This window comes from Enhydra lutris, unplaced genomic scaffold, assembly GCF_002288905.1.
Source record: "Enhydra lutris kenyoni isolate GAN:26980312 unplaced genomic scaffold, ASM228890v2 scaffoldscaffold82, whole genome shotgun sequence".
Taxonomy (NCBI): Eukaryota; Metazoa; Chordata; class Mammalia; order Carnivora; family Mustelidae; genus Enhydra; species Enhydra lutris.
The window spans coordinates 3,981,580-4,008,721 of record NW_019154166.1 but is presented as its reverse complement, the minus strand read 5'-3'; the positions used below and the strand labels follow the sequence as shown (position 1 = coordinate 4,008,721).

The following is a 27,142-nucleotide window of genomic DNA, read 5'->3' as shown; positions in this document are numbered from 1 at the left end:
CCCTCTCCCTCTGCCTGCCCCTCTGCCTGCTTGTGATCTCTCTGTCAAATAAATTTAAAAAGAAAGAAAAATTAAAATACCTTACAGCACCCCTGTGAGCTCACTGTGGTGCCTTGAGGCACATTAGCACAACCATCTGGAAACCATGGGATTAGCCAATAAGTAATAACAATGATGATAATGATGAAGAAATAATTGGCATTTACCCTTAGGCTTCAGTTTCCAATAAACTTTCAATCTCCCACAATACCTTCTGTCTCTGAGTTACAGCACAAGAGTCACGAAGGGAGTTTGCTAACACGCTGTTTAGGAAAATCAGCTACCCGACGGGACTATAACTGGATTTGTATTATTTTTCACACGTTCGGCAAAGAAGCTGAGAACCAAATCATCAGCTTTCAGAATCCTCCAAGCCGCCAAAGTTAGACACTTTCTTGGATAAAGAGCTACTTATATTGTCAGGGACATCACTGGAACTGGCCAAGGAAGAGACAATAAAATCAGTCATGCACGTGAGCTGTGTCCCTGGACTTACTCTGCCCTCTTCCCCTGCCCTTTGCCATGACTGATGGCCATGGTCAGAAGACGGGGAAGGAGAAGGAACCAAATTTGTTCAGTTCAGGGGAGCTGGACAAACAGACTGTCTTCCCAGTTACTTGTTCCGAAGACATGAAAAACACAAGATAGGACGATCACATCCAGATCCAAACAAGGTAAGGAGGCAAAGAAATAGCATGAACAGATGTTTTCTTTTTTTTTTTTTTTAAGATTTATTTATTTATTTATTTGACAGACAGAGATCACAAGCAGGCAGAGGGGCAGGCAGAGGGAGAGGAAGGGAAGCAGGCTCCCCGCCGAGCAAGGAGTCTGATGTGGGGCTTGATCCCAGGACCCTGGGATCATGACCTGAACCGAAGGCAGAGGCTTAACCCACTGAGCCACCCAGGTACATCCAGATGTTTTCTAACTGGAAAAAAATCAACTTGATCTTGATTCCTCTTTCCCTTGAGTGGGCAGCCAGCATCAATGCCCACCTTGGCTGAGAAGCGATCAAGGGAAAGGGAAAAAAGACCTTCTGTGAATTGCTCTCAATCCATTTTATTGTATTCTTTGTTCAAGAAGGCATACACCTCTCTGTAATTCAAACAAAAAATTGCAGGAGAGCCCCAAAAGGGGAGAAGGTGGAATCCTGATCTTAGTATCAGAAATGACTGTCTCCCAAACCATAAGTGACTCTTAATCTCACAAAACAAACTGAGGGTTGATGGGGGGAGAGGGGTTGGGAGAGGGGGGGTGGGGTTATGGACATTGGGGAGGGTATGTGCTATGGTGAGTGCTGTGAAGTGTGTAAACCTGGCGATTCACAGACCTGTACCCCTGGGGATAAAAATATATTATATGTTTATAAAAAATAAAATTAAAAAAAAATAATAAAAATAAATAAATAAATAAATAAATAAAAAAGAAATGACCGTCTCCTTCCAGCCTCTTCTATCTGGGCACACGCTTCCGTTTATTTATTTTTTTCTCTTTCTTTCCCTTTTTATTTTAACTGAAAAAGGAAATCATCTAGTTTCATGCTTCTACCAGAAGATGCATTGTGAATATACATCCATTTCAAGAGCCATACTTCTAAAACATCATTTTAGGAGCTATGTGATGTTCGGTAAGGGAATAGGATATGATTCAGTTTTCAAATTCTCCAGCATCGAACACTTACATGGGCCAAGATGCATGCTAACATAAATTCTGCTGTACTGAAAATATTCACAATTAAACATTTGAGCACATCTTTATTTTCTTAGGAGAAATTCTTTCAACTGGAATTTCTGGGTCATTGAATATACACATTTTTAAAGGGTTTTGATAATGGACTGACAACCTATCCTCGCCAAGTTTTTTTTTTTAATTTAAAAATATGCACCTTTTTACGCTCCCCTCAGCAATGTAGGAAAGAGCCACAAATTCACTTCTTAACGAGCCTGAGAGAGAGAGAAAGAGAGTTTATGTTTTTTGAAGCCAAAGCAACTGTTAATTAACTTAAATGAGTCCGGCAGGGGGTGAGGGGGGTGGACTGCTTGAATTTAGAAACTAAACTATCCCTGAGAATTTCTCATTAAGTGAATTTTTAGGAAGACTTCCTGCCAGAAAACACGCCACGGTCATTTATATTCCATGCAGGGAACGCGTCTGTGAGCAAAATTCATCACGAATGTCTAGCAAAGCCTTGTAATATAAACATCTGGGGGAAAACTATGGGATTTAAGACCAAGACCCGAGAAGGGGGGGCAGGGGTCATCACGGTTAGGGACGCACCCTGGGGGACTGACGGACGGAAGAGGTTCTGAGGACAGACGGGGTGGCAGGTGGGGGAGGGGGCACTGCTCACAGGGACATTATTGATTAGGAACATGTTAGATGAAAGGAAAAAGGTATGGCTTTGTCAGCGTCCTACACCAGCCTGAAGCACTGACGATTTTGCTGGTGTAACATACACATAGTCATACGTCCACAGCTGCCACGGCATGCTGGGGAAGAGAGAACCCAGGGCTTGCCTCTGGGCTAGTGGCTCACCCAGAGGCTGCCACCACCGCAGGGATTCCACAAAACCACCCATCGGGCTCACATCCTCAGTCTGTGAGGGCTTGAAGGCAGCCTCTGGAAGAGATCAGACGCAGAGAACTTGGCAGGTGTTGTCTGCCTGTCTGGTTCCAAGTTGGCACCAAAGAAAGCTTGATGAGGTGAATATTTACAGCATCATGGCACCACGGCTCTCCCTAGATGGGGGCAGGAGGGATTTGGAATCCCAATGTCTACACACACAGAGATGAACTCCACCCATGGACCAAAGGAGAAAGAGAACCCTTCCTCAAGCCACTTTCATTACCTGCATTTCTCGGGTGAATGGGACTGGGGTTCCTTCATGTTAGGGTCCAGCATGAAAATGGAACCTCCAATGGGAAAGGGGGCCAAAGTCTAGTCTCCCTGGATAAGATTAAAACAAGCTGAAAGTGCCTGGGTGGCTTGGTTGGTGAAGCGTCTGCCTTTGGCTCAGGTGGTGATCTCAGGGTCCTGGGATTGAGTCCTGAGTTGGGATCCCTGCTCGGTGGAGAGTCTGCTCCTCCCTCTGCCTCCCCATGCTTGAGCTCGCTGTCTCTCAAATAAACAAATAAATAAAACCTTTAATGAAAAAAAAAAAGAATAAAACAAGCTGTCAGAATGCCCACCATGTAGGTTGGGTCACACACATTGTAGGACACAACCCTGAAGCCCTCAAACATCACACCCTGGGGTTACTGTAGCCAACACAAAAAAGTGTTTTCATCTGTAAGTGGGATTAACAGGAGGGACTCCATCGAGGGGCACGAAATGAGTTAATACAAGGGACGCACCTGACACTTGCCGATAGCACGATACTGTTTAAGTCTGATCCTATTTTTGTTAGGGGGGGGAAAAAGCATAGGTAAAAAAATAGCAGAAAAAGGTCTGAGAGTATAAGCCCCCAAAGGCAAATGAGGGTGATTACTGGGCAGTGGGAATACAGTGATTCGTAGTTGGTATTTACACTTCTTTGAATTTTATACGTTCACTTTTTTAAACCATGATCATTCTATATTTTTCATGTTTTTTTTTTTAAGATTTTATTTATTTATTTGACAGAGAGAAATCACAAGTAGGCAGAGAGGCAGGCAGAGAGAGAGGAGGAAGCAGGCTCCCTGCTGAGCAGAAAGCCTGATGTGGGGCTCGAACCCAGGACCTGGGATCATGACCTGAGCAGAAGGCAGCAGCTTAGCCCACTGAGCCACGCAGGCGCCCCGATCATTCTATATTTTTATACTAAGAAGAAAGGAAGGAAAGGAAAGGAGAAATGAAAGAAGAGAAAACCCCCTCACAGTCCATCAACCTTTAAATACTCGGGCCTGAGAAAATTGTAAAAGCAGACAGGAGGCTATCTGGGACCAGTTTAAATGCTATGCACAGAGTTCATGATGACCCTGGAAAATGCTTACAAAATAGTGTAAGGGGGGAAAACCAGGATACATTTCTGCGTCATAATTTCAGCTGCTCAGAAACACGCATAGAAAAAGGATTTGCAGGAAATATGCCAAAATAGTAACAGCGATGACCTCTGAATATTAGGCTTATGGTTAATCATTGCCGCCTCAATACTGTTTTATATTTCCCAAATTGCCCGCGAGAGCCCGAAACTGCTTCTGGGATCCGAAAAGATGCAGAACTGACCCTACTAGCAGACACCAGGACAATTCAAATGATAAACCGCTCTTACTTGCTTGATGGAGACCAGGAGCAGCAGGGCGAGCACGGGCCTCGCAGGGGCCGGGGGAGAGCGCTTCCTGGAGGGAGGGGGAGGCCTGGCCCCCCGGGCAGCAGCAGGGGTGTCCATGGGCAGCGCGTGGACTCGGGGCGGGGGTCCCGCTTTCCTTCTCCCGGGCGCTGCCTCGCCCGGCGCGGGCCTCACCTTCCTCCAGCTGCGACCTCACAGGCGCGGGCGCGTTTCTCGAACAGTCCAAGATGGACCACAGGCGGCGGCCTCCTGCATTCCTTCAGGCACCGCGCGAGGAAATGTTTGCACAAACCCTCTCCACGCCGCGCGGAGAGCATCTGGACGGGGCTAGAGCCACCTACCGATGATTCTCCCGGGTTTCCCATCGGCGGTGGCTCATCCCCCGCCCCAGCACCCCCCACCCCCCCCCCCACCCCAAAGGCAGGGAGATTTTTCCCAGACCTTGCCCCAAGTCAGCTGCGCTCCAGGGACTTCCTCAGCAGAGGCCCGCCCCGGAGGAAAAGCCAGGGCCTGGGCGTCCAGGGCTTCTGTTCCCAAAACCCAGCTCAGGGCACGAGGCCCGCGGGCCAGAGCCTCGGGTTCCAGCCGCTGAGCTGCCAGCCAGCTGTGCGGTGGGCGTCTTGGAGAGGGAGGCCCGTTTTTTACCAAGGCCCCCAAGGGCAGGGTCTCCTTCGGGGGGGGGGGGGCCTGTCTATGCAAACACTTGGAGGGAGAAAGCGGCTTGGACTCAGGATCGCGTCTACCCAAGAGCCTGGGACGTGCGGGAAAGCCAGACGGCCCTCCGGATTGCCCCCTTGCACCCCCGGCCCACCTGGCAGAGGCTTGACCCAAATGCACCCTACCCCTCGCCCCATGATTTGCGCAGACTCAGCAAGTGCGCATGTGCAGAACCTTTCAGCCCCCGACCACCTGCTTCACGCTTCCTCACAACAAGCAGGTGCGGGGCGTGAGGACTGCTCCACCCAACGGCTGGGGAAGTGAGGCACAGAGAGGTTAGGTTGCTGGCTCATGGCCACACAGCCGTGAACGGCAAGGCTGGGAGACCCAGCATCCCCCGACATGGCTACCTGCTCAGGTGCTGATCTTCCTTAACTCTCCCGGAACGGTCCTCTTCCCCAGCGAGCTCCTCGCGGGGCCTCGGCTCGGCCCTTCTCGCCCCACCTCTCCCTGCACAAGTTTACCAGCCTCCAGACCTGGGACCCGGACCCGGGAGGAAGCCATCCTGCCTGGCTGAGATGCAGGTGGGCTAGAGACAAGAAGATCCTGTTTTCATTTAGGCTAGTTTTGTTTTTCTCTCCATTCCAGTCGGACGGAGGAACTCCTCTTGGCTGACTTGTCTGAGTGAATGAATTCCGGACGGTTGCGGAAAAACAAGTAAGGATCATTTCCTAGAAGCCCTTGGCAATCTTAAGATCCTGCCCCGCCACGTGGCAAGATTTTAAAACTTAGTGGAAAAATGCTCCTAGTGAACAAAGACCCCCCAAACGGACGGGAACAATAGTACGACCTCTGGAATCAGCGTGGTCATCTCCGGGACAGCAGGACAGATTGTGCCCGACAATGCTCCGATTCTTTTCCTTTCCACCGGAAAGCCATTCTGGAGCCCCACGACAATGACTGCGTCTTCCACGCTGCACACTGGCAAAGGAAATGCCTGCCCGGTAAGAATATTCTAGCTAATCTCTTTGAATGTATTCTCAAAAACGTTCTTTTTCTGAAGGAAGGGAGAGGGGTTGGGGCTGCCCATGACCTCCCTGCTGTTGGACAGATGCCATCTAGTGATGAGATGTGATAAATCCTCTTCCCATGAGACAGATGGCCAAGCCCACAAACACAGGGTTCGCAGGACATTGCCCTCTGCCTGCACCAACAGGAGGTAGAGAGTCAGAGGGACCCACATGGCACCACCCTTCTCTCCTACCTGCCCAGTCCAGTGTCTGCAGGTGTATCTGGGGGGTCCTCAGCTCAGCTGCAATCTAGGACTTGTGATTTAGACGCCTTTCAGACTGGACTTTTCCGTGACACTCCCGCCCTCGTTCTTGCATCAATGTCCTCTGCCCGAGAAGTGACTGTCCCCCACTTCCAGAGGGGCCCCTTGGTGAGGGCAGGAATGAGAGTGCCACGGGCTATGCTTGCCAGCTTTTGAGGCCCCAGGACGGTGCTGAATGCCGAGTCCTGTGGGGTGGGTGCCGCCCGCCCCTGCTCCCCCCAGCACTTCGGCCCTGGAGCGGACTGCCGGCACCTCAAGTCTCTCAGTCCCAGAAACAGGACGTTGTCCTTGGCAGTCCCTGTGTCCGTAGGGCTGGGCAGGGAACGGGCTGTGCGGGCCGTGGGATTCCCCATTTTGGGCACCGGACACTGAGTAAGTAGCCTGATAAAAGCGAAAAGTGAGGGTGGGCAGACTCACCCAGACACCTGCCCAGATGCCCTTGGTCTTCAGTCGAGCACCAGCACCCTCCGCAAGAGCCAAAAGGTGGGAGGAACCTGAGTGTCTGTGGACTGGTGAATGCATGCACACAACGTGTCTGTCCACGGCATGAGATGCTACTGAACACTGAAAAGGGAGGGAATTCTGCCACCTGCTACATCACGGGCGAGCCTTGAGGACAATACCCTGAGTGAAATAAGCCAGTCGCAAAGAAACAGTACTGCATGACCCCACTCATGGGAGGGCCCAGGAGCGGCCACCTTCATAGGGACAGGAAGTAGAGAGGCAGGTGCCCAGGCTGGGGTGGGGGGGATGGGGAGTAAGCGTTCCCAGGGGCGGAGCTCCAGTGTCACAAGGTGAAGAGGTCTGGAGGTGGGATGTGCAATCATGTGAGGGTACACATGGTCACCGTGGTCAGTTTCGTCTCCTGCATATTTTACCCCAAGTTGAAAAAGACAAAAACAGAGAGCCAGCCTCCTTCTGCACACCCGTTCCCTGGGAAGGACCGAAGGGCCAGCTCTGTCCGTGGGAACCCGTCCCCTCTCTGGGCTTTCTCCTGCGGCTTCTCAGGCCACAGATGCACATGCAGAGGCCACATGCTGGGGGAGCACCCAGGATCCCCCGGCGGATGTGAGAAAAGCCCGTAAGGGTGCCAGATGGCAGGGCTGAGAGGGGCGGGTAGCCTGCGGAGGCAGGAGGGGGCCCGCTGCTCAGCCTGACGCCGCACACCTCCTCCAGCCATGGTCGGGGCCAGACAGCAGCAGGTGCTGACCCTCCTCCCCACCTGCCTTGCCCTGGCCTTCTCCCTCATTGCCGTGGGCAGCAGCTATTGGTGCGAGGGGACCCGGAAAGTGGCAAAGCCTCTGTGCCTGGACCAGCCGGGCGGGCCACACTGCAGTCACTTCAGCGGGGGCCACGACAGCGATGGCAGGAGGAACACCGGGAGCCAGGTTGTCCAGTACATTTGGGAGACGGGGGACGACAAGTTCATCCAATGCAGGTTCCACGTGGGGCTCTGGCAGTCCTGCGAGGAGAACCTTGGCAGCACAGGTGAGCACAGCTGCGGGGGACGGGGCTGGGGACAGGTGCAGGAGCTCTGGAGCAGGGCGCCTGGCTTTGAGTCCCAGCGTGGCCACTGAGTGCCTCTGGATCCTTGGGCAACCTCTTCACCTCTCTGAGCTTGCTTTCTCAGCTGTCAAATGGGAACGAGAGCGGTACTGGTGACCAAGAGTTATTATAAAGATTAACTGACTGCATTCACTGTCTTGCAACCGTGTGTTGGTAAACACTCACTTTTACCCTTCCCTACTGTCACCCAATCCCTAGAGAACCCCAGATGGCCCTGTCCGTCTCCAAACTGCATCCTTGCACTCCAAAGGGGGGCTTGGCATGGCAGGTTCTCTTAGAAAACTGACTTTTGTCATCATTGGTAGGAAGGGGACCCCCTCTGTGGGGCACCTACCAGAGGTGAGAATCCTTAACAAGTTAGACCTTTGTCTCTGGAAACCCTCAAAATAACCCCACAGAGTAGATACCATTTCCTCACCTCACAAATGAGGAAACTGAGGCTTTGAGTTTCAGGTCACATGGCTGGTAAGCCCGACCCCTTTCTCACCCCATGATGCAGCTCTGATCTTTTGAGCTTCTGTGGGTTTGGCAGAGGGGTGGGAGGGAAATGGGGGAGGGGGATAGACGAGAGAGAAGAGGGAGAGGAAGTTTTGGTGTTTGGAGCTCCTATATATTGGAAATTTCTTTCTTTCTTTCTTTCTTTCTTTTTTTTAAACCTCCCAAGGAACTGAAGAAGGAGGACTTGGACTCCCCAGGGTCAGGCATCCTGCCCATAAACCCAAGCCCATGCTTGGGGCCAGGATTCTCTTCCCTTCCTGCTAGGAAAACATACCCCTCAAGGTGGAAAGGAGAGGCCCCCCCTCCCCATTTGTCTCTTGATCTTGGGCTTAACGTGTCAAATTTCTTGACCAGCTTTTTACTTTCTCTGGAGTTTCTAATGGCCTTTTCCAACCCTCATAGCATTAGTGGTTTATGCTTGAGGTCCGAGTAAAAGGATCCAAGGAGGAACCCTCTGATATGGTGCTTATTCCTCTCCATCCTGCCTTAGTGGGGGCCACAGAAGGGCAATGCCAAGTCTTACCCTTCCTCATATCCCAGTCAGTGTGTATGGCCCTTGCTTTAAGTGGGATGCACACCCTGCCACAGTGCCTTGAGTTAAGGCTGCCAGAAACCCCTCTCTGCCCTGTCCTCTGGGGGATGCAGCTATCTTCCTATAAGTCTGCTCTCTCTACCCCACAAACAGGCACGGAAGGCTTAGGGTCTTGCATTCTGGAGGGCAGCAAAGGCAGTCTCAGATTTTCAGTTTGAAAAATATGGTCACCAATCCCATAGACGAGTTGCTTGGAGACTTCCACTCCCCTTCCAAGTCCCCATCTGAGGAATGCCTACTTCAGTCCATAGCTGCGTGTAAACATCACACCAGTTATCAAATGTTTGCTGTGCAGGACAATCGCCCAGGAAGTTAATACACACCCAGGTGCCCAGCCCCTGGAGATTCTGATTCAGTAGGTCTTAGAGGGGGTCTAGAAATCTACAGTCCTTTAAAAAAATATGTTAACCAAGGTAATATTTACACATAGATAAAAGATAAAATCATTTTGAAATGCTTATAAGAAAAATCAACAGACCCCTGCTGCCTTCTGGCTTTTTTATAACCTAGTCCCGCCCATCAGGGAAACCACTTTTAGCTAAGTTGTTTCTTCTGGGATTTGTTTCCATGTTTCAAAAAACATGTGCTGTCTTCATGTTAGAGCTCCTTTATTGACTTGCTGTCATAATAGATGAGGCTAAATCTCTCGTACCCTCACATCCCACATCTATTCTGCCCTCTTCCTGATATACGATATTGCTGTTTTAGATAAATCAACAAACCAATCATTTATTTGGAGTATATAAATATTGTTCATCATGGAATCAAAGAGGTGCTATCATTACATTAAATTTCTTGGGTAGCTTTTTGTTTTTCCTAGAATTCCCAATTGCCTTTTCTTTTCTCATCCTCATAGCATCGCTTTTTATTCCCCTTGGCTCTCCTTTTCATCTGGTGTTATCTATATTTCTAATAAGCTCCCCTGGTGATTAAGACACACACCAAAGTCAGAGAAACATGACCCAGGGGACAGCAAAGCCCTCTGGAAAAAGGGCACTCGGAGCAGCATGGAATGAATTTGCTAAAAGCCATTTCCTTATTAAGCACAGGAAGAATGTGCTAGGAGAACAGAGGGAGAGAAAGGCAAGTGAGCCACAGTGGTGAGAACTGAGATGAAACTAAAACAAGGAAAAAATAGGACAATAATTTTCACAAAGACTGACCTATGATATGGGAATAGAAGGGACGAAAAAGTTCCTTACAGCTCTGGGCATGGTGAAGTCTTCATAAAGGAAGTGGCCACTGCACCCAGACCTCCAAGCAGCACTGTGATTTTAATAGATGGAGATTAGGGCTGAGGCTATTCCAGGCAGACAGGACAGAATGAGCAAAGGTCTGAGGCAGGACACTTCCGGTATCTGCATTAGAACACAAAGCAGGGTGGCAGGGGAGGTCTCCTCACGGAAGAATTTAACTCACGTGGCTCTACAGTGCCACCTGAGGCAGCTTCTCCTCCTCTGCAACATAAGGTCACGGTCACTCCAGGACAAGGAACTGAGCAAGACCATGTTCGCTGGAAAAAAAAAACCTAACTGAAGAGAATTAGAAGCATCACTAATTGTAATGCTAGGGTAAGTTGGGCCACAGTAGAACGTGAACCTGAGGGCAGGAATTAGAAGATTAGACATTAGGAGCTGCTTCCCCAGTGACCAGCAAACTGGGAGAAAGGACTCTGCAAGGGCTGGGCTCAAGGGAAGGCTGGGCTTTGCAGGAACTGGAAGCCTCATCTCTTAAATGATGTTGAAGCATCGGGCTTCAGGCAGGAGTGGAAGCAGGTGCAAACCATCTACCAGCATACAGCACATGCCTGACACATTCACACAAACACTATGCAGAGAGATTATATAAATCGTATCTGAGCTTTCCACTAAAAAGTTATTACCAGGTTGGGGGAGGGGAGCCTTCTCAACCGAAAACAGGGGCCAACGGCTACGTGAGGGTCTTTCGGTCTTCTTCCTCGAGAGACCAGGAATCTCACTGGCGCTTCTGCCAACCCGCTGAGTGTTTACTATGCACACACACGCTGCCTTCTCATGGATCACACACCTGAAAGGCTTTTAAATATTTAAATATATTTAAATTAAATTTAAATTTATAAATTTAAATCAATTTAAGTTTTGGATTTATTTAAATAGATTTAAATTAAAATACATTTGAGGCTCTCGGTGATTCATGCACCAAGCCAAGTAGAAATAAAGAGTCATTCTTGACCCTTTTCTGGTTTATGCACATCTTATATATTTGATGTCATGCCAGAAGGAGACTTTAACAAGCACCTCGTTGGGTTTTCTCAAAGAGGATGTCCCCCTGCCCCGCCCCGAGATGCCTTTTGAGATGCTTTTTGTGAAATTAAATAAAAAGGGTTTTGATTGTCAAAATGAATTGGAAAATGTTGCATATTACACTTTCTTCTTGAAAATTCACAATGCACGTTAACATGTTAAAATTTCTAAGAGGTACCACAATGAAGAAGACTGTTCACTGTTTATTACATATCCCAGGGCTTCCTGAAGTTAGTCGACCACAGGAAAAAGAGACTGTTCGGAGGAACGTTCTTTGTGAAAGGCTTACCTAAAACAACAGGTGCCTTTTACAGGTGGGAAAACTGACTTCTTGAGGCAGAAGTGCCCCCCTTTGAAGACTGAGCAGTTAGATACTAGTAAAGCAAGACACAGAGGTCAGACTTCTTAACCCAAACTCCTTATTTCCCCCCTCCCCGACCCAAAGCCCAAAACTTAACCGAAGGACAATTGTCTTATAATTGTGACTGAATGCATGTGTGTCCATCAATCCAAAAAACCTCTGCTCACATTTTAATATGTTTCCTAATATAATGAAGTTGTAAACTTCATTATATTAGGTAAACCTAATTAGGTAAACCAGGTAAACCACAGTCTCTAAATATGGTCATTACTTTATTAAGAACCAAGAAGAGGACGTCTTCTCCAGAACACCTTTTTTTTTTTCCCTCCCTCAAGAGAAACTTGATCACCTTCACATGTTACAAGATGACCTCAGATCAAAAAGCTTAGAATTAAGTTTCTATTGAATAATAACTAAAGTCATAGCAAACCTACAAAAGAACGAAACAAAAGATATTCATCCCAGGTCGAAAACCAGTGCCCACAGAAGGTGGTAACAGAAGCGAATGGAGCAAAGGCAGCAAGGAATGGCAATGACCTTGAACCTCACCCCCAGCTAAAGGAGGCAGCCCCTGGCTCTGCTCAGCGTTATGGCCTCGTGGACTTAAGCGCTCGGTATTGTCAGATCCTTTGATTTTTCACGGGAAGTAAGATATTTGGATTTTCACGTGAAAACTCCCAATTTTATAATATCTTGAAGGGGCACTTGGGTGGTTCAGTCGGCTAAACCCCGGACTCTTGGTTTCAGCTCAGGTCATGATCTTGTAGTCATGGGATGGAGACCCCCATGGGGTTCCATGCTCAGCAGGGAGTCCGCTTCAGATCTATCACTCTGCCCCTCCCCGCTGCTCAATCTCTCCTCTCTCTCTCAAACAAATAAATTATCTTTAAAAAAAAAAAACTTATCTTGAAAACATCGCATTGGCCCGGGAAAGCACATCTGCAGCAGAATATGGCCTGGGGCCCCCAGTTAAAGCTCACTTCACACAAACATCTGCTCTTAAGTGTAATTTATCACAAGTGCCTGGGAGATTGGGGGGACATGAAAGAAAAGGATTATAGCTAAGGTGAATGGGAAGGCACCCAAATGGCTCAGACTGCTCGGGAGATCTGCCAGTAAGCACTCCAGCCTGGAGAGGGTGCCCTTGATCCAAAAAAGGGAGGAAAGCGACCTCAGGGCAGCCCAACCATCCCCAGCGCTGCAGCACCGTGAGGCCTCCTGGATATTTTCTTTCTAAATCAGCTTCCTCTCTGTCCCTGCAAAAGCTGACCCTCCAGGGGAGCCCTTGCCTGGAGTGTGATTTGCGGACATCCCTGGCTCAAGCCACCTCTTCCTATTCCCACTCCTGTCGCCCTAGTGCCTTTCAAAGGCGGGGCGGGGAGGGGGGGGCTGTGCCTCTGATTCCAGGGTCTGAAATGAAAACTCGTGGCCGGACGGCACTTACACTGTGCTCTTTTCCTTAGGCGAAGCAATGAGTCAACAAAATGTGCTGGGTTCCAGATCTTCACTGTTCTGCTAAACCCCACAAAAGGTCAAGGACGGAGGGGCCCAGGCACCCCGTGGGGGGCGGGAGTGGAGGACGAGCAGACGGGGATGCGAGAACCCAGCGCTGGGGACCTGGCCGCTGTGTCCCAAGCTGGCTCGTTGCCCCACTTGGCTGGAGAAGCCCTCGCCGCCCAGCTATGTAACACCCGCCTCTCTGGCTTTTGTGGGATTTATGAAGATTTTTCCTTTTAATCCTGCTGGCCTCGTTCAAAAAGAACACCATTTCTGGGGATTCAGATTAATCAAGGGGTCACTGTGGCCTGACTCCTTTCCCCGGCTGACCTCAGCCTTCGGAGCTACAGTGAATTCCCCTAATCTTCTTGGCTGGCCCTCACTTTCTCTTTGCCCCACCCCTGGCTCTGTACCTGGTCCCCTGTTTATTCCTGTGACAAAGGGCAAGCCTATTGGGAAGGCCACATAGATGAATAGTGCTCCGTGCATTATGTAGAAAGACAGCAGGTGGGAAAAAAGAAAGAAAGAAAGAAAGAAAGACAGTAGGTGGTGATACAGAAAAATATGAGCGTTGGGTGGGAGAACACAGTTCCTGATTCTGACTCTACCAACCTGTCTGAGCCTGGTCTCCAGATCTGTCAAAGGCAATGTGTACTCACCCTTATGGATAACAAAACACTCCAAAAAAAAGAGAAGTGTCAGGCACTTCACAGAATCCTTGCACATTTTCATTGGAGCACCCATTTCACAGATGAAGATGTGAGGTTTCGATACAATATTTCTCTGAAAGCAGCACGTGGAGTAGAGATGTCCCCCAAAAGTTGGGGGGGCCTCTTTGGAAGAACCAGGGGGATGCGGACAAATTTTTGCATCTCTGACCGCTGTGACTGCATCATAGCCGCTGCCCCCACATCAGAGAATCTGCAAGAAAAACGGACTCCTTGCCTCAGTGCCAAGTTGACTTAATTAAAAACTGGCTGAATTAAAACTGGCTTAATTAAAAAGTGGCTGAAGAGGTCACAGTGGCTTTAGATCAGCCGATGGGTCCCCGAAGCTGTCGTCCTCAGCCCCAGGCTGTGCAAATATCCTCCCCCACCCCCAACCCCAGGCCGCTTGTTGTGAATGGTTCTGCGACAGGTGAAGTCCTTCTGCACGGCTGTCCATCAGAAAGTATCCCAGCGGGGCAGCTCAACTAAATAAAGTCCTCTAGCATAAACCCAGGCTTCGTTCCTCTTCCTCCGATAGCCCAGTAGAGGAGCCCTGCTGATGGGCAAAGCAATGAGGCCCCAGGGAACTTGGAGTTTCATGAGGATAAGTATGGCAAATCTTAAGGATTATCGTCTTTTGGACCGGCGCCGTCAAGAGTATGAACTGCTCCTGCATCCGGTCCTTCCCGAGTGAGCCTGACCCCGTGGAAGGTGTAGTCAAGAGAAGGGCTCTGTGTTGGGAGGATAGGGAGAGGAGGCTAGCCATACAAGAAGAGAGACTTTGACTCAGTGCTGGAGGAATAGGGAGCCGCTGTAGGTTCTTGAATAAGGGAGTTACCTGGCATTTTCTCTCCAACAAAAGAGAAGTAATTTCCACAGTCAAAAGATGCTCCCCTGAGCTTATTTCTGTCCCTGAACATTTCCAGCAAAGGTAGGTGATGTGATCCTGACCCTCAGAGTACTTAGGGTCTATTATAATTCATCATGATGTGTGCTAGTCACGTGCAAAAAGGGCCCAGCAGAACTCATTTTATGGCAGCGGAATTGCAGTGAGTAGGAACTGAGAGCAACTTTCCCATCTATGATGTCATTAAATCCTCAAAGCGAGGCTACTGCAGGGACTACCGAACCTGTTTTAGGGATGAGAAAGCCATTCTTTGAAGAGTTAATGATTGGTGCCCTGTGTTGCCCTGTTTTAGTTCCTAGCGGCCCAGACGAGGAGCAGCTCTGGGTCTTAGGTCTCTCCACATCTCCCTGCGTGTTCCCTGCTGTCCACGGGAATGCATTAAATCCATGCTGTAGTGGGACAGCCCCGGGCTGGGTCCCTGCAGACTGAGTCCTAATGCTCAGACTGCCTCTGCGTAAGCTGTCCTGTACCCGTCACTTACCCTCTGGTCACTTACCCTTGGAGCCACTCCAACTCTGCAAGGAAGAAGCAGGTGATTGTGCAGGCATCTGGACACCTGCCATGGCTGATAATACTCCTAGACAAAGCCCAACCTTCCAGAACATGAAGCAAGCCTGAGGGGTGGGGGCAGGATTCTCTCTGGTCTCTGGTGCACACACTCTCTTTCCACACTCCAGAAAGTACAATGGAATGCAAATAGCGAGGTCACTAAGTAACAGATATGAATCTGCTCTAGTTCTTTTCAGGATTTATTTATTTTAGAGAGAGCACAAGCAGGGGGAGGGGCAAAGGGAAAGGAAGGGAGAGAATCCCAAGCAGGCTCGACGCTCAGCCCAGAACCCAACACGGGGCTTGATCTCAAGACCCTGGGATCGTGACCTGTGCTGAAATCAAGAGTGGGACGAATAACTGAACTGAGCCACCCAGGCGCCCTGCTTTAACTCACTTCTAAATATCATTACCAATGTTGTTACCTTCCCTCTAACTGGAAACAAACTATCTGAGACTCATACATAGGGGATGCTGTTGGGGAAGTTGAGAATCCCGGGTCTAAGGCTGGCAATATCAGTCCAGATGGGCTGGACTGTGCCGCGGTGACGAACAATCCCCAAGTCCCCAGTGGTTTAAGTCAAATTGGCTTCTAGTTCATTCTGTGTGGATTTTTCAGGTGGACAAGGGGTGAGTCTTCCCCACAACCATTCAGGGATGGAGACTCCATCCGTCAAGGGAATGTGAACCAGTGGGCAGTCCATTGGCTCTTACAGCTTCTAAGCAGAAGTGACCCATCCCATGGCAGCTGGCAATGCACTGGCCAAAGAAAGTCATATGGCCAAGCCCGGACTCACCGGGATGGGATGGGAGGGGATGGGATCAGATCATGCTCCCATGGGGTGGGTGGGGAGGCAGCACACCAACAATAAAACAATCTGCCATATTCCCCCCAATCCTTGGTTCAGAATGACCCAGCATTGACTGAAGGTGCTAGAAAGTCAGTCGCTAATTGTCTTGGCTACTCCTACTTATGACTATATATTCTCTTTGTGTTCTAGGTGAAAAGTGTAGGAGTTTCCTGAGTATAATACCAGCTGAAGAACAAGGTAAATACCTTACTCGTGTTCTGTCCACCAGCACACCCCACAACTGGGATAACTTTTACTGTTTCTGTGGGGACCGGAGAAAAGGTGAGAGAATGATTTATGATTTTCCCGCGGAGTCAAATCCAACAGCTAGAACGGCAGGCTCTCTCCGCGTGCCCTATAGTCAATGGTGCTGGAAAATGTCCAACTTCCAATTTTGCCCGCAGGGAGGGACGGGAAGCCCCAACAGGTAGTGTTTGCTGTTTCCCACAGTATGAACACTCCTACTGTGTTTCACTGCAAACCACCAATGTGTGGTAGACACGGGGCTGGGAAGAGATGAGCTCTGACCACCACTGTCTCGAGCACTTTGTCTCTATAACACTCATCACATTCACAATGACTTTCTCAGTATCTGTTTCCCCAGCTGGAATAAAGGTTTTGTGAAGGCATGAATCACACCCGTTTCATCCCTTCCTGGGTCCCCAGCACCTAGCGGGCTCTTCTGGGGGACTTCCAGGAACATGAGCTTGCCACCCTGTCCCCTCCCGCGATCCACTGGCCTCCACCTCCAACACAGTTCCTTGGAGCCGCAGGCGGGGTCCCCTCCAGAGGGCAGACAGTTGGCTCACATCAAAACAAATAAGGTTTGGGGATCTCTAACCAGAGCTCTTACTCTCCGATGTCTCTACCTTCTTGTTTAAGTGTGTGTATCTTCTTTAAAAGACAAAGGTAATGTCTTCTGGTGAAATCAAACAACGCATTAGCTTTTGAGCTGGGGAATAAAGACCCCAGCATCTCTCGGGTCTTCTCATCAGACCCTTACTCTATTTTTCTTCCCTCCCAGCAGAGGACAATATTTACACAATCCTCCTTCAACCCCAAGGAGTCCTCTATCACTGCCAACTTTCCAGATTCAACAGACATGGCTGTGGGGTTGAGTTTTTTTTTTTTTTTTTTTTAACTCCTTGGCGTCTGTTTTTTATTTTTTATTTCAGAAGTGAACTAAACCAAAGGGCTGCACATGGCGGTACTTCTGAATTTTCAGCACTCAGCATCTCTGTCGTCCTCACCTTTTTGCAGGTGTTCTGTGGTTGTCCATTGGGGCCGAGATCCTGAATATCCTTCTGTTGTTCACAAGTGCCATCCTCCTGGGGTCCAGAGTGAGTTATCATAGCTCTGGGTTCCACCGGCTCAAGGTGGACGCATCTGTGGCCATTCTCACGGTGCTGGCAGGTACTTGCCCGCAGCAGTAGTCAGACAGGCTGACTCCCCACAGCCTGCCCCAGTGGGAGGGACAGAGGGCCAGAGGGACAGAGGGACAGAGGGAGGGACAGAGCTTCAGCCAAAGTGCAGGGCAGTTTTCTGTTGATGGGCAGTTCAGCAGAACAGCGGGCTGGTCTGCCAGAGAAGTCACTGAGTTAACCCCATTGCGGGGAAAGCAATGATGCTTTGGGTGGCTGATGAAAAGAAAGGGGGTAGGCATAGGGGATAGAGAATAAGATGTCTTAACTGCCTCTTTATCACAACTCTGGGAAGAAGATATATTGGCTCTGAGAACAGAAATTGCCTAATTTAGTCAGGTGGTTATGCATGAAATCCTGACTGGGTTCAGATTTCTGCGACCTAGTGGCTGTGTGACCCCAGGCAAGTCACTCAACTTCTCTGAGCCAGCTCTCTCAAAAGACTATGGTGATGACTGGGTAAGAATGCACCTAGTATGTAGTAAGAATGCAAGAAATGGTCACTTGCTAAAAATCATCATCCAAGTTTGGTGCACCTATAAGAGTGAAAAACTCCCTTTTTGGAGGGTGGGGGTCCTCTCTGTCCTCCAAGCAACTTTTAGAGCAACTTCATTTGGTCTCCTGAGTTGGCCTTTCCATCAAGAAAGAACCCCGAACAAATGATTTCCTTCCCTTCTCTGTCCTGATAAGCTCTGTTAATAGTGTATCAGTCCAGTGGGGAACTCACTTCTGTGTTTGGTGAGTGTCAGGTGTCTTTCCCAAGCCTTATCGTTAGTGAATAGGATGATAAAATCCAGTTTCTGGATCTTCATAGCAGAGAGGCAGGCCGTGGACTCTTGAAGACTCTTCCCCAGGTCCTGAAATTCCCAAGGGACCCCAACATCATGAGAATAGTCTTCTTTCTGGGTGTCTGTTTCACTTTGACTGTAAGCACAATGTCAGATAGAATGTTTGAGGATTCACATCACAAGGACTTTAGCCAGCCCTATTAACATAAGTAATCACCCCCACCAATTAAATCTATTTCTGTTTGGGCCCCTGAAGATGATCTCTAACTGGCCACCGTTTGCCATACATTTATTAAATTGTAACACCGTATGTGGAATTAGAGTCCCCGCAGAAGAAAGACAAAACAACGAAACACTAGGGTTTAAAAGTAAAATTCAAGAAAGCTTTCTTGAACAGAAGACCAGACTCCAAGTATCTGGAAAAATAGACATGTGCGTTCAGATCGTCAACATATCCTACCAAACCTATGGGGGAATAAAGTCTTCAGGGGGTCTCCAGACAAAAAGGCCAAGACACAAAGGAAAGAAAAGCCCATTGGCAGCTGATTTCTGTTCCTCCTGATTACTACCACATGAGTCTAGTGTGGCCAGAACATACTTGGGGTTTTTTTTTTTTTCATAGTATCCCAGTGTTGAAGCATTAGCAAATCATCCACATGGAAGAGAATAACATGACGAAACACTGAATGTGGATTCAGACCCAATGTAGCTCAAGGACCCCTCTTCTGTGCTGGGAAAGAGAGAATGGAACATCGGTGCCTCTGAGCATAGGGAGACAGGGGCATGATAGACTGGGGAGAGTTGGTCATGGGAGGAATGACATGGCCACTGTGTGAATTCATGACAATAAGGAATTAGTAGTGTGTGCGTGCAACATGAAGGAGGCTTGAAAGGAATCAAGGAGGATGCTACTGGCTTTCTTTCATCCAACTCACATACGGTAGAGAAACTCTGTTCCTAACTCAGGCTCACAGAGCTCTCCTTATGCAGGGCTCCTCAGTATGGTGGCCCACATTATGTACACAACCATTTTTCAAATCACGGTGAACCTCGGACCAGACGATTGGAAGCCTCAGACGTGGGACTACAGCTGGTCCTACTGGTGAGTTCTGGCCATGGTGCTCAGGTCCTGATGGGCTGGTGGGGATGCACACAGGTAAATTTGTGGGACTACCGACCTTGGCCATCGTTCCGCCATCTGACTTTGGATGACTTTCTTAACCATCCTGTAGCCCTGCTGTCTCCCCTGTGAAGGGATTATACCTGTCTTATGTGTTCATAGGCATTTAAAGAGATTAGGTTTGTGAAATCTTTGACCCAGAGTCAAGGCCTTAAGGCAACAGAGACACTGATGTTATTGCTTTCTTAAACACGGCTTAGGGGGAAAGTCCTGAGTAATAATGCCTAGTAAATACTTCGGTGATGGGAGATCTGGCCCCAGTTTCTAATGCACAGAGAAAGCCAGGACATAAAAGTTCTGTCTCTTAATGGGAAGACTCAGCCATACCATTGAAGATCACAGGGGTCCTTTTTGATATGGGTTTCCAAAGTACAGCTGTGGCTTTATACACACACACACACACACACACACACACACACACACACGTACATTTTCATCCTGTATAACAATCTCTTACGTTACTTTTCTCTTTGTAAAACAAATAACACATTCTTGGTTTATTCCCTCATCCTACCACTCTAGGGTTTGGTGAACACGCCTGTGACACTGTTACCTGTATGATGTATTAGATTTTGTATTCGTCTTAGTTTGTGTTCCAGCCTGAAGAAGCTATTATTTTTTTTTTTTACAAACATTTCTTTGTAGCATCACACCATTCCCTCCACTGTGTGCCACTTCAGTTCCTCCTTCCAAACAGGTGTCAGTGTGTCTGAGGTGACGTCATTGGTGCTGCACACAGTGAGGAACCCTGCTGCACTAGAGCTCAGATCAATGTCAGGTTGGCCCACAACTATAGCCGATTTATGCTATGGGCTGAAGTAGATCTCAAGCATCAAAGGAATCTGTAGGATGGTCTGTTTCCTATATCATTTTGTTTCATTTCCAGTTACTTGTAATATCTTAACTCTTAATCAAAGAAATCGAGGCAAATAGTTTTAAAAAATCAAATAGTATTACACAGGGGCACCTGGATGGCTCAATTGGTAGAGCATGCAACTCTTGATCTCAGGGTTGTGAATTCGAACCCCACCTTAGGTGCAGAGATTGCTTAAAAATAAAACCTTTAAAAAAGTCAAACAGCATAAACATAGCAATCTCTCAGTTCTGTCTCTCCCATTCTTCCAGCCCCATCAAAACCCCCCATCTTCCTCTCTACTTGGGGTGGCTGTTCTGAGGCATGCCATATGACACTTCCCTTTGCTACTCCTTTGTCTTGAAGAGCTGTTTCCCAGGCCCCATATCATTATCTTACTTAGTTTGCATTCACATTTTATGGGAGCACATCCCCTAGTAGCTCTCTATGAAAAGGTTCAATGATGGAGAAATTATTTTATTTCTTACATGTTTGGAAAGGTACTTATTCGGTGCTCCATATGCGTTTGATAGTTTGGCAGAGTATAGAACTCTTTGTTGAAAATCATTTTCCCTGAAAAATGTGAAGATGTGGTTCCATTTCCTTCTAGAACTTATTGCTTCTGGGAAGAGTTCCATAGTATTTTGATTCATGTTCTGTTACAGATAAGCTGGTGTTTTCTACCCTTTATTACTGGTGTTCAGAAATGTTAGGATAATATACCTTGGTGGAGAAATCTCCTTTCATTCACTCATTCATTCTTCTTTCCTGTGCTTGATGGGTCAGAACTTCAAACTAAATATGCATGTCCTAGGATTCTGGGAGATTTTCTGGTATTATTCCATTGATTCTTTCCATTCCTTAGCATTCTGTTCTCTTTTTAGAAACCTTTTGTTAGTTAGATATCAAAACTCAGATTAATCGTCTAGATGTCATTGTATCCCTCATATTTTCTAGCTCCTTCTTTTTGTAATCCTTCCTGAAAAATTTCCTCTCTTTGTCATCCAACCTTCCTATTGAATTCTTACTTTGGATCTTACTTGAATGTCTAAAAGGTTTTTCTTCTTTTCTGGTTGTTCTTTTTTCCTATATCTTGATCTTGCCTTGTTCATGCAGTGTCTTCTCGTATCTCTCTATAGATAGTGATCAAAGGGTTTTCTGCTGGTTGCTATTTTCTTCTGTTCCTTATCTCTTTTCTTTAGATTCTCCCCACCCCCCCTTTTTTTTTCTGTTTACTGTTGGACCGTTCCCCTAGATGTTGGTATTCTTGATGTCAAGTCATATTTAAGGATGATTGAAAACTCTGGAGTGGGTCTGGAACTCAGTTATGGGTAGGTTTCTTTGTAGGTCATTGGATAAGGAGACTCTATTCTACCTGGGAATTTCACCCCCTGAAAACACACAAATGCCAGTTGGCAGAGGTTCTTTCTCAGCAAACGTTCTGCTGGGTTCTGTGGAAGGTGAGAAGTGTAGACCATCATCTCAGAATGCAACAGGCTTCTGGGGGGTAGGGATAGAAAGTAACAACACTAATGTCCTGTCTTGGGTTAGAGCCAACTACCACCACAACAAAAAGCAACACTGTATGTTGGCGGATACAGTACTTCCCAGTATTTCCCAGCATTAGTTCATTAATATCCTCACAACCACCCTACCTGTGGGGTTACTATTAGTCAAGTTTTGCAGATGAGAACCTGATACACAGAGATGAAGCCCCCAGCTCAAGAACGCACAGCTCATAAGAGATAGGTGCAAATCCACAGTGTGAGCTTTGCACAGTGACTCCAGAGTCGTTCTCTTAACCACTGGGCTACAACAACACTATTGGTTGGTCTCTGAAACTTGTGATCCAAAGTCCAGGTCCAAATCGAGTGGGACGAGGAGATGGTTTTTCACCAGACTGACCCCCAGCAGGAAGCTCTGGTACCATAGCCCTATACTACTTCTTAACTGTGGCTTTTGTTGACAGCCTCACGTGGGGTTCCTTTGCCCTCTGCATGGCTGTGTCGGTCATGGCCATGAACAGATACACAGCAGCCCGCCTGGAGTTCATAGAGAAGCAGAGGGTACAGAAGGACAGTCGGCACTCTCAACACAACTTCCCGGAACCCAAGGCTTCGGAAAGTGTTCGGGAAACAGAAGCTGCTCCCAGCCCTGCTGGGCGTGCCCTTGTGAGTGACTCTGCGCACCTGCTGCCCAGTGCCCCAGGCAAAGTGTCCATGTGCTAGGCAGTGCTTGTGGCTACCAGATCCGCACAGGCAGGCAAACCAGGCACTGAGGTCCACAGTAAACATCTCAGGGGTGGACTTCAGAAGGCTGTGGTCCAGGTAAACCTTCTACCCACCATCTTACCCTTTATTAAACAGCTTTAGCTTCAGGTACTGATTCTTGGTAAAATGCCAGCATCTTCAAGTAAGATTGCACTTACAGAATGTATCAACCATTGACACTGTAGTATAAATGAGCACCTCAAGCTTTTCTGACAGTGTGTTTAATAAGGGTAACCAATAAAGAGGGAACATGTGAACCCTAAGGGTAAGAGAATCTGAAGAAAGGGGAAAGCAAGGTTCTAACTACAAAGGGTGAGAAGAGTGTTACCCACAAGTTTGTTGACAGAGGAGTCCAGAAAATTTTTCCCTTAAGGAGCACACACAAATTGATAGTATGTGTGACTATCCCATACTTTCTCTTTTATTTTAATGAAGAAGGCACAAATTTCAATGTAAAGAATTGGTTTTGTGTTACTTTAAATATGTTTTTTTTTTTGCAATTTCCTAATTTCCACCTAGAGTAGAATCCACTTGGAAGGATAATCAAATGATACAACAAAATGAGAACAGTCAAATGGAATGACATCTTATCGCAATTAAGTAGAACAAATGTTGGAATTGTTGTGCTTAAATTACCAGGCACTTTTGTTTCTAAAAATAAACATTGCTAAACGTGCAAGTTTTGTTTGAAGCAGTGGGGTTCTGCATGTTTCCTGATGTGTTCAGTTACAATATTATATAAATTTATCTTGTATTTTTTAAATTTTTTAAATTTATTTTCAGTGTAACAGTATTCATTGTTTTTGCACCACACCCAGTGCTCCATGTAATCGGTGCCCTCTCTAATACCCACCACCTGGATCCCCCAACCTCCCACCCTCCGCCCCTTCAAACCCCTCAGATTGTTTTTCAGAGTCCATAGTCTCTCATGTATTTTTAAGCTAACATATTACTGAGGCCACAGGCTGTTAGACACATAATTTGGGTTTTTGAAAAAAAAAATGATAAACTGCCAAATTATAACAAACCTAAATATGTCTTAACTTAGATTCATTTTTTTTTTAAGTATTTGTCTTTTTAGGAAACACATCATTTCTGGGGGGGAGGGGGGACACAAACTCCCTGAATGTTTCGAATAAAATCACTGAATCTGATTATGTTAAATGGTATTTATACTGTCACAGAATAATGGGAAATCAGCTAACTTCTTCATGTTTGGGGCTCTAGTCAAGTAGCCATCTAACAAATGATGGTTCCGGGGCATTTTGTGTTGTACTGAACCAAGCATATTTGAAGAGGTAAACTGGAATTTTGCCAGAATAAGCCCAACTCAGAGAGGCATGCTGAGGTCCACTGGGCCATTTCTTCACCTGGAGCAGAGAGGTCTGTACACTGTGGGTTCTGCCCTCCACAGTATGTGGGTTCTTTTTTATGGTTTGTCACTTCTTTGTATGTAAATAGGTAGAGCCTGTGTCCCTGTCACAATATCAAGTCAGAGTCTGGTCCTGGAGAGAAGGAAACGTGCCACAAATGTTCACAGAGACCATCCCTTCTCTTTTAAAAACCAAAGCAAAACCAAACATGTCTGTGCGGAATGTGGCTGAAGGTGCCAAGGAAGAAATGAGTTTTTTGGAGCTGTGTGAGAGAAGCTGGTGTTATCTGATCATACAGGTGCCTCCTTGGAAGGGGAACAGTGATCAGTTAGACGCCAGGACAGGACACAAGGTCACTGGCCCTTGAGGTTCCAGCCCAAAAGGACTCTTTGCTACATTGTCTGAGCTCCCAAGGCACTTTTCTTCCTTTGAAATGTTTTAAATGTCACTTTTATTAAAGTGTAACATACATAACGCTAAGTATACACAAACCCTAAGTGTACAGCTTAGTGAATTTTCAGACAGTGAAAACAGCCATGTAACTGCCCCTGAGATCAAGAAACAGGACCACGGTGTCTCATTTTCATCTAGCTTTGCTCTGAAACAGACCCAGGTGGATTTTAAGTCTTGAGTACTGAAATTATTTATACATCTCTTCCCCTCTTAAAGATTGTAAATTACTTCTCTATGGCAAGGACTATTCTATCTACCTCCCCCGACATTCAAAACAGTGGTCAGCACGTAGAAAACCCTCAGACGTATATGTGTGTATATATGTGTAGCTATAGGTTTTTAGCTATAGGTTTCTTTGAGAGAAAGAATATCATATGAGTATATATAGAAAGATAGATAGATAGATCTCAAATAGACCTTTTTAGTGATATTTATATAGTTGGGGATTGAGAGCATGAATTCTGGAACCAGAGTACCTGACTAGAAACCCTAGTTCCTCAACTTGACCTTGGGTGAGTCCCCTGTCTCTCATGCCTCAGAGTTCTCATCTGTAAGATGAGAGAATAATCCTGCCTACTTCAAGGGAGGACTGAGTTCATTAGGATGCGTGACGTTCTTAGAATAATACTAGCACCTAGTAAACACAACAGGAGGATTAACTGCTCAGATCTGCTATGTGCAGAGCACTGGGTCAGGCCCTGTGGGTATTTAAGGAAGCAAGATAGAGTCTGAGCCCTTGCCAGTGAGTTAGGGAAACGACGGTGAAATCTCAGTGACCACGTCCAGGAGAAAGGCAGGATCGAATGGGTGCCAACCCACTACCCGTTTTTAGTCTGGACACCATCCATCCTTAGTTAAACATTCAGTGGCTTTTTATCAGGTGTCTACAATGTTCCAGGCACCACGCCATTCCTCCTACAAGTAAGGGCTCAAGTTTACCCTTTGCTGGTATTAGCAAAATTGCTCTTTGGGGAGAGAACGAGTCTAGGTCTACTGCCTACTTATTGCACCAACAGACAACGTGGTTTCCAGAGGGTCAAGTGTTCTAATAAACCCTAGTTCTAATAAATCAAGGTGCAAGCTGGTGCAACCACTCTGGAAAACAGCATGGAGGTTCCTCAAAAAGTTGAAAATAGAGCTACCCTATGATCCAGCAATCGCACTACTGGGTATTTACCCTAAAGATACAAACGTAGTGATCCGAAGGGGCACGTGCACCCGAATGTTTATAGCAGCAATGTCCACAATCGCCAAACTATGGAAAGAACCTAGATGTCCATCAACAGATGAATGGATAAAGAAGAGGTGGTATACATATATACAATGGAATACTATGCAGCCATCAAAAGAAATGAAATCTTGCTATTTGCAATGACGTGGAGGGTATCATGCTTAGTGAAATAAGTCAATTGGAGAAAGACAACTATCATATGATCTCCCTGATATGAGGAAGTGGAGATGCAACGTGGGGAGTTTGGGGGTAGGAAAAGAATAAATGAAACAAGATGGGATTGGGAGGGAGACAAACCATAAGAGACTCTTAATCTCACAAAACAAACTGAGGGTTGCCGGGGGGAGGGTGGTAAGGGGAGGGTGGTGGGTGATGGACATTGGGGAGGGTATGTGCTATGGTGAGTGCTGTGAATTGTGTAAACCTGGCGATTCACAGACCTGTATCCCTGGGGCTAATAATATATTATATGTTTATAAGAAAATTTAAAAAATTATTAAAAAAAAAAAATCAAGGGAAGTAGCCCTCCATTGCTCTCAACATTCTTCCCCAGCCAGGCTCGGGAGACTCAAAGGCAAAGTGTCCACATCTCCCTTTACAAGGTGGGTGGCAAAGAAGGGTGACAGCTGACTCCCGGTGCTTGGGCAAGAATAAACGGGTGTTCACAGATAAAGAACCAAGAAGAGCAGAAGGCTCAGGTGAGCCTAAACTCACTGATGGGCCCGGAGTCTGTTTTACTGCTTGTTTTCATGGAATTGACAACTCGGCTTCATTGCTACTATCAGACAAGCCCTCTTGGCGAGGGTAGTCTGGGTAGTCTGGGCTGAGAGGGACTTCTTTGGAGACCAGAATAAGCTCAGTAGGTCTACCTAGGGAGATGCGTCCTGTTTGCTCATGTCAATGTGGTTCACCGCTTAAATGCTGTGAGGTGTACATCTGTGTAAGAAGCAGTGGGCGTGTCATGGAGAGACAACCATGGCTGAGAATTTCCCCCTGCCCTCAAGAAGCCATACCCTGACCCTTTAGAAACAATTTAGTGTTGTTCCCCAAGAGGGAGATTGGGGGAGATTGGAAAACAGCCAAGGTTAAACGTTAGGGGACATGTCTGTTACTTGGTGGTTGACCAACCGTATCATTCACTTCTGTTAAGTCAGCTGGGCTGCATCAGAGAGACAGAATATCTACGTGGGACATGAAATCCTAGAGACTTTTTTTTTTTAACTTGTCACACAAGGCAGAAGAGAGACATCTTTTGCACAGTGAAAACACGGAAGAAAAGAAGGCATCCATCTGAAAACAGGAGAATTTGGAGGTCAGGCGAGATTGTAAATAAGGATGTCAGACGGGATCCATCTGCTTCTCCCTTTCTCTCTTTGTTTGTTTATTTTATTCTATTTCTCTTTTTTTCCTTAAAGATTATTTATTTATTTGACTGAGAGAGAGAAAGAATGAGTGAGAGAGGGAACA

General features: G+C 47.1%; 2 protein-coding genes across 2 annotated transcripts in view; one reads left to right on the top strand and one right to left on the bottom strand.

Annotated features, from left to right (window-relative positions):
* Positions 1-4,447, bottom strand: part of LOC111161106 (glucagon like peptide 2 receptor) — a 41,061-nt gene extending 36,614 nt beyond the window's left edge. Inside the window, exon 1 of the mRNA XM_022524590.1 lies at positions 4,289-4,447. Coding sequence (XP_022380298.1) covers positions 4,289-4,405 — 117 coding nt within the window. The 5' untranslated portion in view covers positions 4,406-4,447. The remainder of the gene's footprint in view (positions 1-4,288) is intronic.
* Positions 4,448-7,474: 3,027 nt separating this feature from the next.
* Positions 7,475-22,576, top strand: LOC111161104 (GSG1 like 2). Its single transcript, XM_022524589.1, has 5 exons — positions 7,475-7,784; positions 16,257-16,304; positions 17,367-17,519; positions 19,306-19,417; positions 22,318-22,576. The coding sequence occupies exons 1-5, from the start codon at positions 7,475-7,477 to the stop codon at positions 22,574-22,576; spliced, it is 882 nt and encodes a 293-aa protein (XP_022380297.1).
* The last annotated feature ends 4,566 nt before the right edge of the window (positions 22,577-27,142 follow it).